The 18,575-nt window shown below is 45.5% G+C and overlaps 1 protein-coding gene across 1 annotated transcript in view; it reads left to right on the top strand.

Moving 5' to 3' along the window:
• LOC144124984 (synaptogenesis protein syg-2-like) overlaps positions 1 to 18,575 on the top strand; it is a 317,203-nt gene that overhangs the window by 191,644 nt on the left and 106,984 nt on the right. The window contains exon 2 of the mRNA XM_077657983.1: positions 748 to 1,095. Within this exon, the coding sequence (XP_077514109.1) occupies positions 748 to 1,095 (348 nt within the window). The remainder of the gene's footprint in view (positions 1 to 747; positions 1,096 to 18,575) is intronic.

Raw genomic sequence — 18,575 nt, 5'->3', positions numbered from 1 at the left:
AGGTTTTTGACCACATATTTTTCTTTTTTTTCACGAAAGATCACGTTGTACTGTCTGTGCTGTGTAAGGACATCTTTGAAAAGAAACAAACAAAAATAAAAACGCTTTCCGTATTTTCTGAAGCGTCCTCTTGAAGCTTAGGCACGTTTCTCTCATTACGTAATAAATACGTCCCATAGACTTGGGCTCAAAAATTAGGCTCTTCGTGTCCAGGACTATTGGACAAACATTTGAATATTGAAGCATTGTAAGGTACTGTTACAAAAATATTGAATATAATGTTCCATTATTCCAATGCGTAGCGAAATATTTCTTTTATAGTGTTTCTGTTGCTCGCATCAAGCAGTTAAAACTGCCCTAGGAAACCAACGCGAAGCGCTTCTGATGTTAGCAAAAATGTTAATAGCGAGAAAGATGCAAGCCTGCCGACGGGAGATCCGCGGAAATATTAATTGTTATAGTGAAATCTCACAGTATATGGAAAAATTGCGTTCATAAACTTTTCCCGTTGTTCACAATTGCTGGGTCTGTCTCAAATTTTTGCTATATTATTCTCGGTCAGTGGAATTACTTTGAATACATTTACTTTCGGTGTCTTTCAACGCGAGGCACTGTGACTTGAATAATGGCCTTAACTTGAGTGACGACATCGTCACTCTTGAGAAGTATTGCTTGTGCTGAATGTACACACACTTGAGTGTTAATGGCATAGCGGATGTGAAAACACTGTCTTCCTTACCTTCACAGCCGAGGCTTTCACGGTGACGGCGCTGGAAGGGAGCCAGGTGCAGCTGAGCTGCGACATCAGCGCCCCAGGTGCGGGCGACTTCCCGGTGCGCATCCGCTGGTTCAAGGACTCCGGTCCGAACCCCGTGTACAGCGTGGACGTGAACCCGAGGACGGGCAGTCTGTCGCAGATACGCCAGAGCGCGCAGCGGAGCAGCCTCCAGGGCCGGGCCTACTTCTCGGTCATCCAGACGCCCGCCGTGCTTAGCATCGACCGCCTGAGGCACGCAGACAACGGCTCCTACGTGTGCGCCGTCGACTTCAAGAAGGACTGGACGCGCAAACTCACCACGCACCTCGTCGTCATTGGTGAGTGTCCAGCACCTCTGACCTCATCGGCGTTGCTCGCTGCTGTCCGCGACAGTAACTCGTCGTGGCCTTGTCTTGATATACCGAGAGCATTGTGCAATGATAGTTGCATGTATGACTACCTGCGATACAGACGGCGCTGGTATCAGCGTCGGTGTTTTAGGACGTAGCCGTCGACCCTCCTCTCCCCGTTCGCCTTTTGCCAAACAGATTGTTATCGAGGCGTGAACTAGGCGTAGGTTTTTCATTTCATGAAATGTTTCTTTAGTTTTGTTATCTTGTCAGAAGCTTCAGTCTTAAAGCTCGTGCGCGTTCATTTTTTCGGGAATGAAGAAGAAGAGTCGCAATGTGCTTGGCTGCGGGATTTCTTGACACTGCCAGGAATTATTTGGTTAACAAGGTTCTTCTTATTCTTTTTGATAACTGTAGATTATTCCTGATATTAATATAAATTACGTCCACTGGAACAGCACATCGTTAACTGCATGTTTTCGGTAACAAAATATAGAACTGTGCATATGGCATCGTAGTTAACGCGCACAAATAGTTAAAAAAAGAAACTATGGTGCGTTACGGTAATTAAAGAAACCATTCTTTCCAGTTTTTAAGCACACAGCAGTAATTTGGATGCCGCATTTTTCTAATGCTAAATGAAAACAATTTTCAAAGGTCATAAAATATTCGAGAAGTTTCAGGCAGAAAGTTGCAGGCACGGAAAAGAAACCTGTAATGGAGCATTTTCTGATGACATTGCTTTATTCTGAAACATTTCTGCTCTCTGAAAAAAAAAAAAAACCCTTCGAAACCACGCTGATGAACATGATTGTGGGCGCTTGCGCATGCTAACGGTGGGCTTCCGCGACTAGAATTATGATGATGATATTTAGCCCTTTCGTCTCTGGGAAACTTCATTCCTGACGTTTTTCGAGTATCTCCTCTTACTCGAAACTTAATAATTTTGCTAACTATCAAACAGGACTACAAAATTAGTGCAAAAATTGGACGTAAAGAAAAAAATCACACAATACAAGCACGAATTAAAATGTTCCTTCTTTCTTCAGGTGACCGCCAACAATACTCTATCAGTTTTAGTTCACGCAACTTGTACCAGTGAATTTTTATCAAACCTTTTGCTCACGTTAAGAGATTCCCAGCAGATACATAAAACCAAGCTCGAGTTTAAGTTCAGTAGTTGTGCTGATCAAGATTATGTGGGCGTCACTGCGTTCATAAGTTTTCGCACAGTTATATTCGCTTGATAATTGGTTGACGGAACGTTTGTGCATGGCGCGGAATTTTGTATGCTGTTATGTTTGACAAACGTACAAGCGCAGCTCTAGTGTCTCACCATTTGTGTCTTTTACACTTATAAGTTTTCCGCTTAAACTCAAGTGTGAGAAATGTGAAATGGCGTAAATAATTCATTAAGAAATTTGAATAAGAACGTCATAGCCCTCACCGGAACTAAATTGCTGAAACCCCATCGTGATGGCATGGCAGTTCTTTCAGAAAAAAGGTAAATCACAAGGAGCGTTACTGTGCTGGACGTCAATACTGGAATGTGGTGTGCTAAGCACAGAGAGAAATATTGTTAACCTTGCCCTACGCAACTCGGAACTTTCCTGATCTTTGCGATCTTTCACGTACCACGCCGCTGTGTATGCTTTAGAATACGGGTGTCATTGCATACAAATGAAATTATCAGTGCAGCGGACCAATGTTTGTTTATGTTAGTTGTGTTTTGTTCTCTCCATGTGATTTCTGTTTATTCAAATTTAAAAACTGACCGGCTGAAAACGTCATGTTCAAAGCAACGTTTTTTTATCAAAATAAGTAAAAAGGGCGTCCCATATCGGAGGGTATTGATAACTTCAAGACAGCTGAGCATCGCTTTAGTTACACGCTGGCCGAAAAGAAAAAAAACCATAAATGATTGTAGCCTCTATAAATATGTCACCGGTTTAAACGCGGAACCTTAAATAGCAGTTTTCTTGCTCAGGGGAATATGGTAATGAAATTCAGCTACATTGATTACCGTTGGGCACGTGAGGTGAGTAGTAGGGTGGTCGCTGACGCTCCGGATACATACGCGCGCTGAAGGTAGTGAGTGACTTTCGATCACGTCAGCGACAGCAGGGACCACACAGCGCTCACTAGTCGTTCGATTTGCCCCGCCGCGGTGGCTCAGTGGTTAGGGCGCTCGACTACTGATCCGGAGCTCCCGGGTTCAAACCCGACCACGGCGGCTGGGTTTTTATGGAGCAAAAACGCTAAGGCGCCCGTGTGCTGTGCGATGTCAGTGCACGTTAAAGATCCCCAGGTGGTCGAAATTATGCCGGAGCCCTCCACTACGGCACCTATTCTTCCTTTCTTCTTTCACTCCCTCCTTTATCCCTTCCCTTACGGCGCGGTTCAGGTGTCCAAAGATATATGAGACAGATACTGCGCCATTTCCTTTCCCCAAAAAACCAATTATTATTATTAACAGTTACGCCTGTAGAGCATGGTTTTCTGTAAGACGCTGCAGAACCGCAACAGAGCCATCTTTAGAGAAGTAGTTCCTGGCGTGCCTTGAAAAACAGAGTGCAGCCGTCGAGCAACAAAACAAATAAAAAAGAGAAAAACAAACAAGAGAAAACAAGATAGTTGAGCTCTCGGGAAGTGAGATGGACGCCGAATCGAATGAATGAATGAATGAATGACATGTCTACAAAAGAAAAAATACCTGCATGCGATCTTATAATGTGATGCGACAAATCTGTTAACAGACTTGGTCTTGTATTTCGAGTTTACATTGATCCCCTCCCCATTGCGTCTTGCCACGTCGCAATCAAGACTGCGCTAACCGCGTCATTAAGACACAAGTTTCACAACTGTGACCCTGACGAAGGGATGTGCCGTCGCTGCCGAAGTCCGGCAACCGCTGCCCACATCATCTGGGAATGCAGTGAATATATAGAGCTTCGCAGAAGAAAGCTCGCATAACTTCCTATTGCACTCCGCGCAGTCATGGACAGCGACTGAGCCCTGGCAGTAACACCCGAGAGCACGGGCATCGCCCTGCTGAGGGCAAATCTCGAGGAATTTGTAGCAGAAATTCCTAGCACCAAGCTTTAAGGATGTTGGCGACAACTGAATAAGCACCCGCCTCCGCCGCCGTGACAACTGCGAACTTCTGGTGGGTGGAGGCCTCCTGGAGGGCGTAGATAATTTTTAATCTAACAGAAGGTATCTAGAGCCTAGAACCCCCCCCCCCCCCCCCCCCCCACACACACACACACACACACACACACACACACACACACACACACACACACACACACACACGCACACGCACACGCACACGCACACGCACACGCGCACACGCGCACACGCACACACGCACACACGCACGCACACACACACACACACACACACACACACACACACACACACACACACACACACACACACACACACACACACACACACACACACACACACACACACACACACACACACACACACACACACACACACACGCGCACGCACGCACACGCACACAATTCACGTGCTTCTGGGTGAAGAGTTTTTACAGCTCTATTGCTAGTATGAGATGAGAAATTTTGTCTCCCTTTGCTTCCTGTCATTTCTGCGGCATTTACTTTCGGTTCCTCCTATGAGTATTGGTCTTTCCACCACTTTTGAGACAGCATTGGCGATAGCTTTAATCGCTACAGGCTGGAACGCATGGAGAGTAGTTTGAAAATAGCTCTTTATACCCCCTCACTTAATCAAAAACAAAAAAGTCAGTCAGTGCGTAAGCCCCGTCCTTGTCTTCAGTCGTACTGAAGCCTAAAGGCCAAGAGAGCCTAGCCGATAGGACAGGACGTCAAGATTTGAAAAAGCCTGCTTCTCGAACGCCATTCTATCCGTGATCAAAGGTCGTATTGGGAAACAACGCTTCTGCCGGTGCGATAAAATTATAACTGGCACTAAAACACTCCTCTTGAGGGGTAAATCTTCTATAACGCTGCATCTAGAACACGAAAACGGATTCTGAATTGTTGTGTAACTGAGTGATGGTCGCTTTATAAGTTGCACAAGGAATAACATCGAAATCTCATTCGACAATAGTTTTATGATCACATTAAAAACGACAATAGGTAGCTTTCCCAAAAGTTCTTTTCGATAACGCTCTGCACGACATACATACAATGTCAGAGCAAATTCAGAAACAATAATTTCCGCCATTCAGGAATGACGAACAGTTATACCTTTTTCTTCAGGGCATAAACTCTTTCGTCTGTCACGTGCAGCTGTTGGAGCGAGCGTATAAACTATTCAATTGGCTCGGAAACGAGTACGTCACTGGGTAGACTTCTTTGCGAAACAAAGAAACAACTGTGATGAGACATACGCGGCTAGCAGGGCCGGCGATCGATGAAATGCCTCCCGGCATCGGCTGCAACTTTGTTTTCAGAGAATTGTAAAAGGTAAATTTGATTTCAGATCCCTCGCTGGCATCGGGAACATTTAACTAACCCGCCTCGTTTGCTTAAAAAGGAAGGAACAGTGGGGGCACAGTAACATGTCGGCGACATGCGCTGACTCAAGATCAGAAATCAATTTAGCCCAAATGCTATCATCGCTTGGGGACTCAATAATAAAAAAAAACGAGACTTTAACGAGAGCCAAGTAATTTGTTGCACCATCAGCTGAATTCAGTGTGTTTGGCCAAGCTGCCAGAAGCACTGAGTGTTTGCTTTGCATAGTCAGTGAAAAGCACAATTACCGGGCATGCACCGTTTTCCGTGTGATTTCTGCCGAAAAATTAAAAAAGAAATCGCAAATTAATATTCACTAAATAAACGAGCGGCATTAATGCCGTCGTTTTCTTTGGTGCTCTAAAGGAAGCGAACTCAGAGTACTTTCGGGTACGGGTCAAAAATTATCCCGTAGTTATAACGCGGCCGTACGGTGAGTGCTAAGAATCTATAATTCACCGTAATGTTGAGTTGTTCAACAAGATGAGAATGTCTGCATCTGCCGAGAAAAATTAATTCGTTCGATTTATAACTTCCTTTTCGCAAAATAAATCACACTGTGCTTCATCCATAGCAGTGAATAAAAGAACAAAAAAGCTAGAAGTACGCACTGCTGTTCAGTTAGATTTTCTCGCATGAAAAATATGAAACAACAAAACTAAGGAAATAATAGGATTGTGGTTCTTCTGTGTTTTGTAATTCTTCATTATACGCACAAGGAACACACAGCAGGGAATGAATTCTTATGATTGAACATTATAAATTTTCCGAAGTGAATGGAAAATGCTCCCTATTATCTGCACTCCTTATCGCACACTTTGTCTTGGCATTTCCGCACTTGTGAAGCTGGAAGGTTTTTTTTCTTTTCAATAAGAGATAATTACATTCGGTGAAGAAAGGAGCTAATTAGAAGTTGTTTAATCATTCCACACAGCCCTGAGAGCTTCAGGAGCGTCTGAGAACACTTCTGTTTGCTTATCTTCAAACGAAAAGCATGGATGCATCTAGAAGGCAATATAGCGAAGATCGTGCCTGTTATCTTCGAGTGTTGTGTGCGTCCAAGGTGTGTTTAGTCAAGCTAAACGTATTCTACTTTCGCAAAGAGCGCAACTTTCGCAGAATGATAAAAAGGTTTTTTCTTCCGGAAATTGCAAAATAATACCTGCAGTGCTTCAGGCACTTCCTTTATTTTAATTAGATGCATAGTTTAAGAACTTTGGACACTAAGATGGCTGCATATTCCTCATCGCTTTGGGTAAGCTGAAGATCACTTCTCAAAGAATTATTAAAATATGAAAACGTGATGGAGGGAATATAGACTGAGCTCACTCAACTGCCTTCTTAGTAGGAAGCAAAACTTATAGTTGTAAGATTTTAGACGTGCGTCTCCAAGTACTGGCTTGGTAAGGAGAACACAATACGCAAATAACGCGGGCACTGGGAATACATCGGTAGCAAATATTCGGTCATCCTTTGGAGTTCAGCATTGTTTACTAAAAAATAGCAACAGCCAAAAAGAAACGCCACACACAGAGACAACACGAAACGTGGACGACTTGTATCTTTCAGCTGCGAACCAGCTCAGACGCAGATTCTTCGGCAGAAACATTGTTTGCTGTCGCGTCTTCTTTTTACGTTTCTCTTTGCACGCCGAACGGCATGTGCTTAGAGCCTCTTCCATCTGGATTTTGCTTTGTTGGGAGAGGTGTTCTTTTGCCTTTCTTCCTAACCGGAAATATTCAAACGAAGAGGATCACGATGGAAGATGCGACCTGCTAGACTCTCCTTTTTGCTCTCGATATACGTACCATCACATTTATGAGTATGACACTTTCCGAAGGCTTTTCATTCTACGCCGATGCAGCCAACACGCACTGTATTTTTTTATTTTTTGCATTGCACCCAGGGAAGTGCTGTCAATCCAAAACTACAGAAAACGCGGAAGAAGTAGTGGTTAGGGAAATACACAGGATGCGAAAATATAACCTCTCACTTATATTTACGAGTTATTTTAAGCACAAAAAAAATTGTGGCGTGGAAGTGCTAGTGCATCGGTTAGAGCAAGAAAATAAAAAAAAAACATGCCCGTCCAGGTGGCTTGTCGGAGTTAGCTACGCCCTGTAAGCTTTGAGTTGAGCGGATCTGAAGGCCTTGTTGACGAAGGCCGGAGAAATGGATGAAAAAGAGAGAACGAAGCCTTATTTTGTAGCTTTATCGCATCTATTTTTAACGTCAGTACGGCTATGAAGTCTCATTAGCGCTGAACGCTCTTATTAGTGCTTTGCAGCCTTATTAGCGTGTGTGATGGCATTAGCGCTGCAGGACTTAGCGTGGTGAGGTAAGCCTAATCTCGGAACGCTGCACGTTTCCCTCAGTCAACTGTCCCCTTTCTTGCTTTCTTTTTACTTGTTCCATGTTCACGGCAATTAACGACCGGTTTCGGCGAATGGAAATGTAGAAAGATACCGAAAATTAAAGGGCACAATTCACGGGTACAATAAAGGCGCAGTTTATAGAGCAGCCAGCCTCTAGGTACACGGTTCCAGGCCTTTCTTGACGATAAAAGGGAGATGGTGAATATATCACAAATTACGGTAACTATGCTTCTTCTTAGAAGTTGAAGGCGCTAGAGTTGACACAGAGGTGCTATGCAAAGTTGTATAGGTTAACATGAAGAAACTGGAGTTATTCCTGCATGTCTCCTCGATTAAACGTAGAAGATGACGTTTTGTCATTTGGTATGATTTGAGTAATAAACAGCTATTAAATGTTGTGATGTTATTTATAAAAATTAATCCTGGTGACGCGGTCTGAGAATTTGGCGGAACTTGCGCCTTAACTAGCTCGCAAATTGGACCCACCGACACTATTTAGAGCGCTACTTTGACCTTCCTTGAACGAAAAGTTTTTTTAACTTGTTCGCCAGTTCAGACTTCGCTACAAAATAGTCCTATCTCCTGGTACCATTTCCTCTCGATATCGGAAGGCAATTTCAACTTCCCCTGGACTAAACTTTTAGCCATCTTTAGTGAGTACCTCTCGCTGAACTCTCATTTTCGAGCTTTCGTCGGACCTGTCCTTTTTTTCTCGCGTTGGCGCTTCAAGTCGTTGGTGCTCCGGCCAAAATCCCGCCTTACGTACACGCGAAAAGGGTTTAATATAGCCCGTCCGGCGGTATGAACGGGGGCCTAAAAATGGGAAAGAAAGAGATAAGGATAAAAAAAGAAAGAAAGACAGCGTTAAGGAAATAATCTAGAAACTGCTGCAGCGCTGCGGGCGCTTAAGAAAGGTGCTCTCTATTTCTACGTATAAGGTATGTCTGTTTTCCTGCTCTTTTCGTTCTATTCCTGCGCAGAGAACCTTGCTGAGGGTGCATTAAATATTCCATTACTACAGGGGGATCCCGGTGCTTCCCAAGCCGGTGTTTTTCGGCCGAGAAGGGCGAGCTAAGATCATCTTCTCCTTTTCTTGTCGCGTACCTACACGCGCTGTCGTCTTCTCCGCCGTCATCATCTGCTATGCCGCTAAATACCCTCTCCTCGCGATCCCTAAAACTCGCCTGCGCGCACCACACACTCACCGCTTCCCGGACGGGCCGCGCGGCTAGGCTGCTGCAAGAGCGGTCTGTATTCTGGAGCCGTATTCTGCACTTACACCCCCCCCCCCCTCGCTCTCTTCTTGCTCTGTTTTTATTCCGTATATTCTCGCCTTTGGCATACCTTCCTCCTGCTGCTACTGCGTATTTTCTCTCTATCTCTCCCACCTTCCTCGTTATCTCGGCTGCCCCGGCTGCCCCGCTTAGCCTTAAGAGCTTCGTGACTTCCTTGACTCCCTGATGATGGCTATCGCGTGGTTTATCGAGGGAAAGAAAATGTGATAGGCGATGAAATAGAAAGAAAAGAAAAGATAAACAGAGATGAGTGAGTGAGGTGCTTACGAGGCGCCGGCGGATCGCTGATCTCCCGTCGTCGTCCCAGATATTACCTCGCTGGCCAGTTCGTGCCCCTCTACCTCTTTCTCTCATTTTCGTCTCTTCTCTCGCTCTTTATTAGTGCTGTTGTTGTTGCTGTATTATTAGTGCGCCGCGCACTGCGCGGGCATCCGAACGAACTCGGTGCGTGTTGACGGCTTGGGGCACCGAAGTCGAGGCAGCAGCAGCGGTGAAATCCTCGCCGAAGCGCTCACTTCGAAAAATGCGGCCTTAAGACGGGAGAAATACTGGCACTAATGTATCAGTAACGTACGGCGGGAAAGGCGGCGCTTGAACCACCTGCTCCCAACGATATCCGCTGCGCAGCGTGTACGTTGCGAGTGTTTCAAATGCCCGCATTGACAGCGTGCTTTATCTTCGGCAAAAAAAGAACAACAAACAAGCATACAGAAAAACGAAAACTTGGCAATCCTAAAGCTTTATTCATCTGTTTTCTTTTCCTCGTTTGCTTTGCGGCTTTATTTATCAATATCCCTAAGCACTGAGATTTCATTTCCTTTCGCTGGCGGGTTTCGCTCTCCTACCCACTTCTCTTCAGCGGTTTCACTTTTTTATTATTTTTTTACTGTGGTCTGTATTAATAAAAACTCAATGATTTGTGTTCGATCCAAATTTTTGTTAATTACCAGCAGTGATAGCGTGGTATTCAAATTAAGATATAATAAACGCACATTTTTGTTTGCTGTTTCAAACATTGAAACAAATGCCTGTTCTCAAAGCGTTTGTTTCGTGCGACCGAACTAGGGGCGGCAATGTTTAAGGATCCTGCGCCTTAGGTAAGGGGAGTAGGTGGTATTACGTTGCGGTAGCATATACGTATATGTGCCTTTTCACCTCACAAAGCTGGTGGATAGTTGAACGAAGCGGATGCATATAGCAAGCATTTTATTAGCAAGCAAAATAGATGCGCGAAAAAAACTACTATGTATCAACTTAGAGTATTAAGGCTTTTCAGCGCCACCGTGGAAATGAGCATTGTATAGTGGTTGAAATAGTTTTGAAGCCTAAAGGCTGCTTAAACATGTGTAATTCCATATCTAAAGCGTAGCTCAAAGCAGCAACGATGAAAGTTAATTTGCCAGCTTTGCAGGAAAGAATAAATAACTCTCGATCTTGGAAAAAGAGACACAGTGTGGGTATTGCACACATATTAATATCTCATTCCAGAGAGGCTCTAGTCACTGCACGTACTGACGTTTCAGTTCTGATTAGCCAGGGGGAATTTAAAAGCGCTTCGCTCGATTAAGGTTCGATCGAAAGGTTCCTTGTTGCGTCAAGCGTCGCGAATAAAGAAATAGAGACACAGCGACTAGCCAAGTATGGCTTACTATTTACAAGGTTATAGTTAACAAAAAAAGCAAGAGGAACAAGCAGTGGCGAGAACTCGCTTTTTCATAAGAAATGTTCACACGAAAAGAGACCTCAAGCGATTCGTGCACGGGGGACCTATTGGTTGACACTGCGAGGGTACCGCCTATCGAGAAAATGAACGTTTCGAATATTCATAGGCACGCCTTCTCTTGGCCGGTGGAAGACATTAAAGTTTCCGCGCTCAACTGCCCGTTCGAAACCTGAAGAGAAGAGGAAATTGAGCGAGACGTCGATGCAAAAAGAAGAGTAGCACTCTCGCTCGTGACTTTGGCCCGTTCGGATGAAAGGTAACAAAATAAAATGCACGAGTTTTCCACAGCGGGACCTTCGTGCGCGGCTACGCCGATAAATTTACAATTCCTCTTCGCCGGCCCAACCTCTCAAAATAAATTAAGAGCTCCTCGTCGTTTCGTCCTTCGCATCCTTTCGAGCTCATAGCTGTTCTCGTCTTCCCTGGCTTGTGTCTTGTTCACTGGAACAAGTAAGACCGAGCTCAGAAACTATCTTGGGTACTATACTAGCTATTTTCTTACCTCGGGTTCCGAGCGCACCGGGACCAGGTAATTAATAATAATGCCCGGTAACGCAATATGCCCGGGACTTGCGAACGCTGTGGTTAAAAGGTGCCTTTGAGGTTTATGCGTCTCCACTTTTAGAGTTTGTGTTAATTTTATCTGTAGCTTTTTTTTAAATTCAGCAGTGCGCATAGTTCAATTTAAAATCCTATTTTTATTTTTGCAGTCAAAAAAGCCTGTGCACGATCGCTCACGTGCGCCGCAAATACACACGCAGCTCTTGATCTTTATACAGAGGTATGCGACGTCAACCGAGCACCAGAATGGAGCGATGGTGTGCAGTCCTTTCACGCCTGAAAGTGACGGTGTTCATTCCTTGCGCGTATGTTGACAAGCGCACGAGTGATGGATGCCAGAAAACAAATGCATGAACATCTGCGTTATATTGGCCTTATGGCGCATCTTCGGCATTATTTTAGTGCTGATATAGCACGGTGCTATAGGGCTATATGGCTATAGCCATTATTAAGCTTCAGAGAGCGAGTTTATTCAGAATAATGTGCTGTTTCTCATAAAAGTGGCACTAAGAGGGGCAAACACTGTCATTTGCAACTAGAGCTGGAAAACTTGCTGCAGACTCACTTCGTCTTCAACGAGAGAAAATATAACTGATAAAGACAATCGTTCAGATCGCTATGAGCATTTGCGGCAACGCCCTCCATGTTGCAATGAGACGAAATGACATGTTCTGAGGTTATCCACAGAAAGAATGACATGCGGTTGAAGAGAAAGAAGAGTGACCCACATACATATGTACGAACACGTGTCCCGCAGTCCTCCATTGTGAGCAGTCAGATATGAATAAATCATGTGAAGTTCAGCGCACTGAATCGGGCTATCGGTTGAGAGCATCTGCGGCCCAAGAACAACGCTAGTATGGCATACCAAATAGCTGCATTCTAAACGCTTTTAATGTTCAAGCAGGCAGGTCACGGAAATAAATGACATTTGCCTGAAAACAAGCAGGCCAGGAAAATTATCTTCGATCAGTGAAAGTACCTCTTGCGATACACCGCCTTTAATACTACGTGCTGTTTTCGCTTACTCCCTAAGAGCATTAAGTTTCCTCAAGAAATTAAGCATTATCTTCGCTGTACGTGCCCCTGTTATTCAAAAGCGGATCAAGTTTTCCCTTCGTCGTGTTACCTTGCCGCTTCCATAATGAATCTGAATAATAGATTGAATGAATGAAAGCGCCACGACTTTGAATAGCTCGGAAGGCACCTTGCAATTAATTTTCTTTACCCAAGACAGAGCCCAAGAACGCTCGATAATGTCGGGGGAAGATAGAAGTAAAATTTCTCCTTCATACTTAATGTGCTTCGAATATCTTTGAACTCTGTTAGGGACATAACGCAGCCACTGAGACGTTCAAATGTTTCGATTCTTACACGCGGTGCACCAGCTTGACGCAGAAACGGTAATAATGTTTGTGAATGAGTATTTTGTGGTAAAAAAATGTAGTTAATCAGCATGGCTTTACATCTGCGTCTATTCCAGCCCCCCCCCCCCCCCCCCCATTTTTTTTGGACACAGAAAGCTCTATTCGCTAATTCATTGCCTGGTCATGAGAATTTAATTTCGCCTAGCGTCAAAAAACTCCGATGTTTGGAATGAAATATCTTTCCATGTCTGGTAACGCTAGGATATTTTTTTTCACATGAGCGTGTGGGTGTGTTTACAAGACCATGCGTGTGTATGGCCATGATGTGCACACGTGCAGGGAAACTTTTCACTATCTACGCAGTTTGTATTAGTCAACATTTTACATTTCGCCAGTAGTTATAATTTTGTGAAAATAAGTTGCATTGTCACGCCAGCAGTGGCAGCACTGTCATAAAAAACGATCACCTCACCTTGTGTGAAGAAAATTTTTAATGGTCCCGCTTTGAATTGATTTGCCCCGTCATATTCTCACGTTTGTTGTCGGATACCAGGAAAAAACAAAATTGCAAATAGAAATAGTTAAAACAAGTGAACGTTAGTGTTAGTTGCTAGGAATGCCCGTTAGAACCAAGTCAGATTGCAGTAGAAATTACAAAAAAAGGGGGGGGGGGCGAAGAAACAGCTCCTTTCGATCATGTGAGCTTGAACCATTGCGATGATTTTGAGGGCAACGTTCTGGCTGGATTACTGGAGTCCTGTAAATGACACGCAAAATTATGAAGTTCACAACTAAAAACATTACAATTCACCCATGGATTAAATTTGAGTTGCCCGAGCTCTGTCGTTCCCTTTCATATTGCCTATGCTAACTGTGCAATAGGTAGTTTCGAGGGAGCTAAGCCGTTTAACGTTACCTAGACCATGTACGGCCATTTGGATTCACCCGTAAAAAAATAAATAAATTTAATACTGCGCTGTTACTATGCTTCTTAGCGCAATGAAGGACTCTAATCTGGGCTTGTTTCGCATAAATATGGCGCGTTCTACTTCACTCCGCCGCGACTGCCAGATTAAAAGAAACTCTCCAAGTAGAAGCAACGCGGTACTAGAAAGAATAAATTAGGTCACGCAAATGTCGACTTTATGCGCATATTATCGAATTTGCTGCACGCTGAATTACTTCACGTCGATGTACTCACGCAAGAGAAAAACCTTCAGAAAAAATACGCTCCTTCACAAGAGAGATTGTGGGCACATATAGTGTAGATTTGCCATTACGAAAGCGATTGCAGCTCTTCTGCTCATAACCATATGCTTCGCATGCAAGGCAAGTGAACGATAAGCGCCTTAACTTGCAGCAAAGCGCACTAAAATTCGCTCATATGCTCATATCGCTTTTTGCCGACTAACCCGCCGGTCACTGGATGCAGTGGTTGTGCTTCTCCACAATGGGTTCACTTTGGAACGATGCGTTTGTCCCCTCTTCGGGCACCAAATAATAACCACATTATTAAGCGTGAAATGAAACCTCGTCAATAGTTTCGATTGAGAATGATTAAGCATATAAAATATTAATTGGAAGCACTGAGTCCATCCATCACGAGGGCAACGCAAAATCATCAGTATTAACAACAAAGATCAGCATTAGCGATAAGCCTCTTTTCCTTGTTGATTTGGCCGCAGAGCGTCCATGGAACTTTATCTTTTACGTTATATGCCTTGCACCTTGTACCGACGCTGTATCGCATATTGGGTTTTCGTAATAAAATTTAGTGCGCATTATATTCATTGGAAACATTTTATCGCTTCTGTACGAAATATATAGGCGTAAGGTATGTATACAAAGCATGATGACAGGCACTATTTAGGCGACGCCCTAGAAACACCCTTCTCTCACGTATTCCTGCCTTGTGGGAAACCTCGCTGAAAACGTTTGAATCGCTGCGGCTTTCACAGCCACATTTGTCGGTGACAGCACCGACAAGTTCCTAAGTCATCCTAAGTCCTAAGTTCCTAAGTCATGTGCCGGATAAAATTTCTTCAAGGGTTCACTTCACCTGGATCTCCAGACCAGATTGCTTTACGTGCGAGTTGCTTGAGAAACCAGAGGTAAGTCTCTAGAGAGAGCGAGCGCGAAATGCGCACACTTTGCTTGTTGAAGGCGTCGATCGGCGTAATTTTGCCCACCGTAAGGACGCGGTGTTTTATATCTGCGGCATTATTTAGTCGTCGACAGAGCAGACCAACGAAAAATAGAAGTAGTATTGCGCATTATAGCTTCGCCGCTTACGCGGTATGAAAGCGCTGCCGACCGTGGCCTTTGGAGCTTCTTTTCGTTCTTCCCCGGTTAGCTGATCGATGACCGGAGGTGGAAAGGACGCGGTGACCTGTCCTTCCCTTTTCCTTCCACCTTTCCACTCTTGGTCGGGAGAGCAGCAGGGCATGTGAGCGCGCGAGCGCTGCGCAGGCGTGCGCGCTACATCGAACCGGCATCAATTATTCAAGGAAACAATGTCGTAACAATTACATCGCGACTCGAGTGGCGGCCTGGCGGGATGAAAAGGGGGTGGAGGGGATGAGGCGAAGAAAGGTTGTTCGAACCCTCACTGTACTCCGGTGTTCTTATGACTCTCCCTCTCCTCCCATATATGCTCCTCTCCTTCTCACCTCCGACACCCAGCACCTACAGAGTGAGGTGGGTGGTGGCGACGCCGGCGGAGCGCTTTTGTGTCACTCTTCGTGGCGCCGCGTCACGTTCGGCCGGAGACAATTCACGCAGCAGCACCGCTCAAAAGGAGCGAGACGCGGAGCGCGCCGGAGTAGTTGATGCGAAGAGAACGAACATGGGGAAGAGTTAGTGGGCGGGGCGCAAGTTGGATTGGGGAGGGGGGCGCTTGTAGCGAGCACTCGACACAAAGGCTCCGGCGAATTGCTAATTGCTGCGGAAGGACTCGTGTTGGATGGCGCGAGCTAGGTCGGTCGAGGGAAGTGGTGAACAAAACACCGCGCTGCTGAGTCTCCCCGCGTGATGCTCAGGAAAGAAAAAAAATAGCCACGGGCTGGCTGGCACGAGCGACGGCGCCTTTGGCTGCGCGCTGCTAAAGCACGCGACCTGGGCGCCCCGGCTTGTTGTACGCAAAGCAGCGTCGCGTTCGGAGTGAATCCTGGGAAGCCCGTGGAGCGCTGAAGCATGAACCGGGTGAGGCCAGTCGTGTGTTGCGCACACGCGCACGCGCTTACGGCTGGATGGAGGAACAACAAAGTTTAATTACTCGACGTTGGAGCGAGCGTGCGCGACCGGCGACAGGTTTCTGCCCTCTCCAACCCCCCTCCGCGACGCGAGATAATCTCGGCTGGCTCGAATTATTCACTTCGCTGTTGGGGGACGCAAACATATTTGTGAGGCCGTGCTTGAAAGTCGGCAAAAAAATACTAGTGAGGGATAAGGGAAACCTAGCCCGAATAACGAACGCTTCGCTGCGTTTTGTAGTGGTTAAGCGAATGAGGGAGGGGCTCCGCTAAAATTTGCCAAGGCGTGTTAATTTTCAAACAACGAGAATAAAGAAATAATTAGGAAGAAACTGCTACAGCGTTGGATGCGATGGCGTATGTAAATGAGGTGGGAAAAAAGAGAAAAAATGCGCTAGAAAACAAGAACTGCAGCCAAGACGGTGGCGAACACGCCCGGCTCTGCTGGGGAAAAAAGTGTGGAGACGCTCGAGAAAGTTGTTTCCTAGATTTAGAATGCACGCATATGTAGTCAGTGTGTTTTGAAGCCCAGACTCGGTTGACTGACTGGAGAAGGCACACACCGCGCATAAATATGAGCCACTGCCTTCCTTGACAGCGTTGCGGGTTCACAGTTCACTTCCCTGTTTCTTGAGGTAGCGTAAACTGCGCGCAAGCATGGAACAGTCCCCACGGTTAAAAAAAGGCCTAATGAGCGGTACTTCTGAGCGAAAACAGAAATCAAGAAGCCTGAAATGTCAAAACAGAAGCGTTTCGTATTGATAAGAGACAAACAGAAACACGTCATTTTTTTCCGCATTTAATATCTAACCTCGGTTCTTCGTTGAGTCGCTGATTTTGATGAACTTTCCAGGAGTTCAACATTTTGCTTTTAAAACCACAGGGCGCGCTCGTCTAAACTGTACTGTTCATTAAATTAACGTAGACATCTGCACAGATGGCATAATTATGAGCAAAGTTATATCTACCGAGCAAAAAAGAAGGGCCTCGCCCTCATTTCAGCGTAAGCCCTGTCCAGCAGTAGCAGCAGCAGCGCACACCATCTCAGAAAATTTTCTTGCCTCGTCTCTAGGCTCGACTCGCTGCCGCCTGCGGCAACGTTTCTCTTGCCTCGGAACCCACTATCTTAACGTAACAGCCAGTGTGCAATCTTTCCTCTGCTTTAAATGTCTCTCCCAAGTACATTCCTTTAATCAGGTGAACTATTATTAACCCAAGTTCACTCTTTTTACCCCGCTGCTCTCTTGTACTCAGCATTTCTCCCTCATTTTCTTTTCCGTAGCTCTGACATTTTCTCTAGTCTCCAAACTCCAAACTTCGACCACGTAGTACATAGTTGCCAGAGTTCTCAATAACTTTGCTGGGAAAGCATTCGCGACGACCTCACGCAAGCTGATCCCGAGCCCAAAAGCCGAGTGTTTCATTCTTCCGAGCGATGACTTCTGCGAGTGGCGCGCCCATCGAATACATGGCTGACGGCCGAATATGACAGGAAGAAGGAGAGACAAGGGAACGGGTAGAAGGTCCCAATACGCTATGCGGAAATGACACGGGCAGCTCCGAGGCGACGGCCAACAAATAGAGCGTGGCACACAATGGACGAGTTTTCGGGACGAAGACTGATGATGACAGAAAGAGAGAAAGCGTCAGGGTCAGCGCGATAGTGACCGATCGAGAAGTAAGCGCACAGATGGGCGGTGCGCGGACGTGAAAGCCTTTGCTTCGGCGCACACAGAGCGGTGCGCTGAGGACAACTGGAAAGCAAGGGAAAACGATAATGGCGGTGCTTACGTGCGCGAGAAGAGAACGCCGGCAAAGTAGTCATGGGAAACGTCATGCCGGATTGGAGACGCCAGAGAACGTAGCGCGCGGACAGCGAACTGAAAACAGCAAGATGTGGTGTAGAAGGGAGGACCCGTGCTCTGAGTCAGGCTCGCCCGTAATAAGGAATGTTCCTTCGCGCACGCTCCAATTCACGATCCAGTTGGAAGGTGTGGTATGGTATGTGATGCTTAACGTCCCTAGGCTGTACATGGTCTATCAGGGATGCCGTAGTGGCGGGATAAAGATTAGTGTCCATCACCTTGGTTTCTTTAACGTGCACTGCCATCGCTGAGCACATGACAATTTTTGCGTTTCATCCCCACTGAAATGTATTTATACTTTGCTTAGTACATACTGCAGACATCAAAAGGGTCCAAGCAGGACAGGCACATATTATTAAAAATAGAAAACAAGGCCACAAAAAATTTCAAAGCATATGTCGCATGAAAGGAAGTTATCAGTGCTGCTGAAACTGTGACCAATCTGTAAGGTGGTTCCAGTCAGGTATATCGCAAGCAGAAAAAAAAACGAAAATTTATTGTAGTTCGTTTTCAGAAA

The sequence above is a fragment of the Amblyomma americanum genome, chromosome 3 (genome assembly GCF_052857255.1).
Source record: "Amblyomma americanum isolate KBUSLIRL-KWMA chromosome 3, ASM5285725v1, whole genome shotgun sequence".
NCBI lineage: Eukaryota > Metazoa > Arthropoda > Arachnida > Ixodida > Ixodidae > Amblyomma > Amblyomma americanum.
This window is presented reverse-complemented; position numbering and strand designations above follow the sequence as displayed.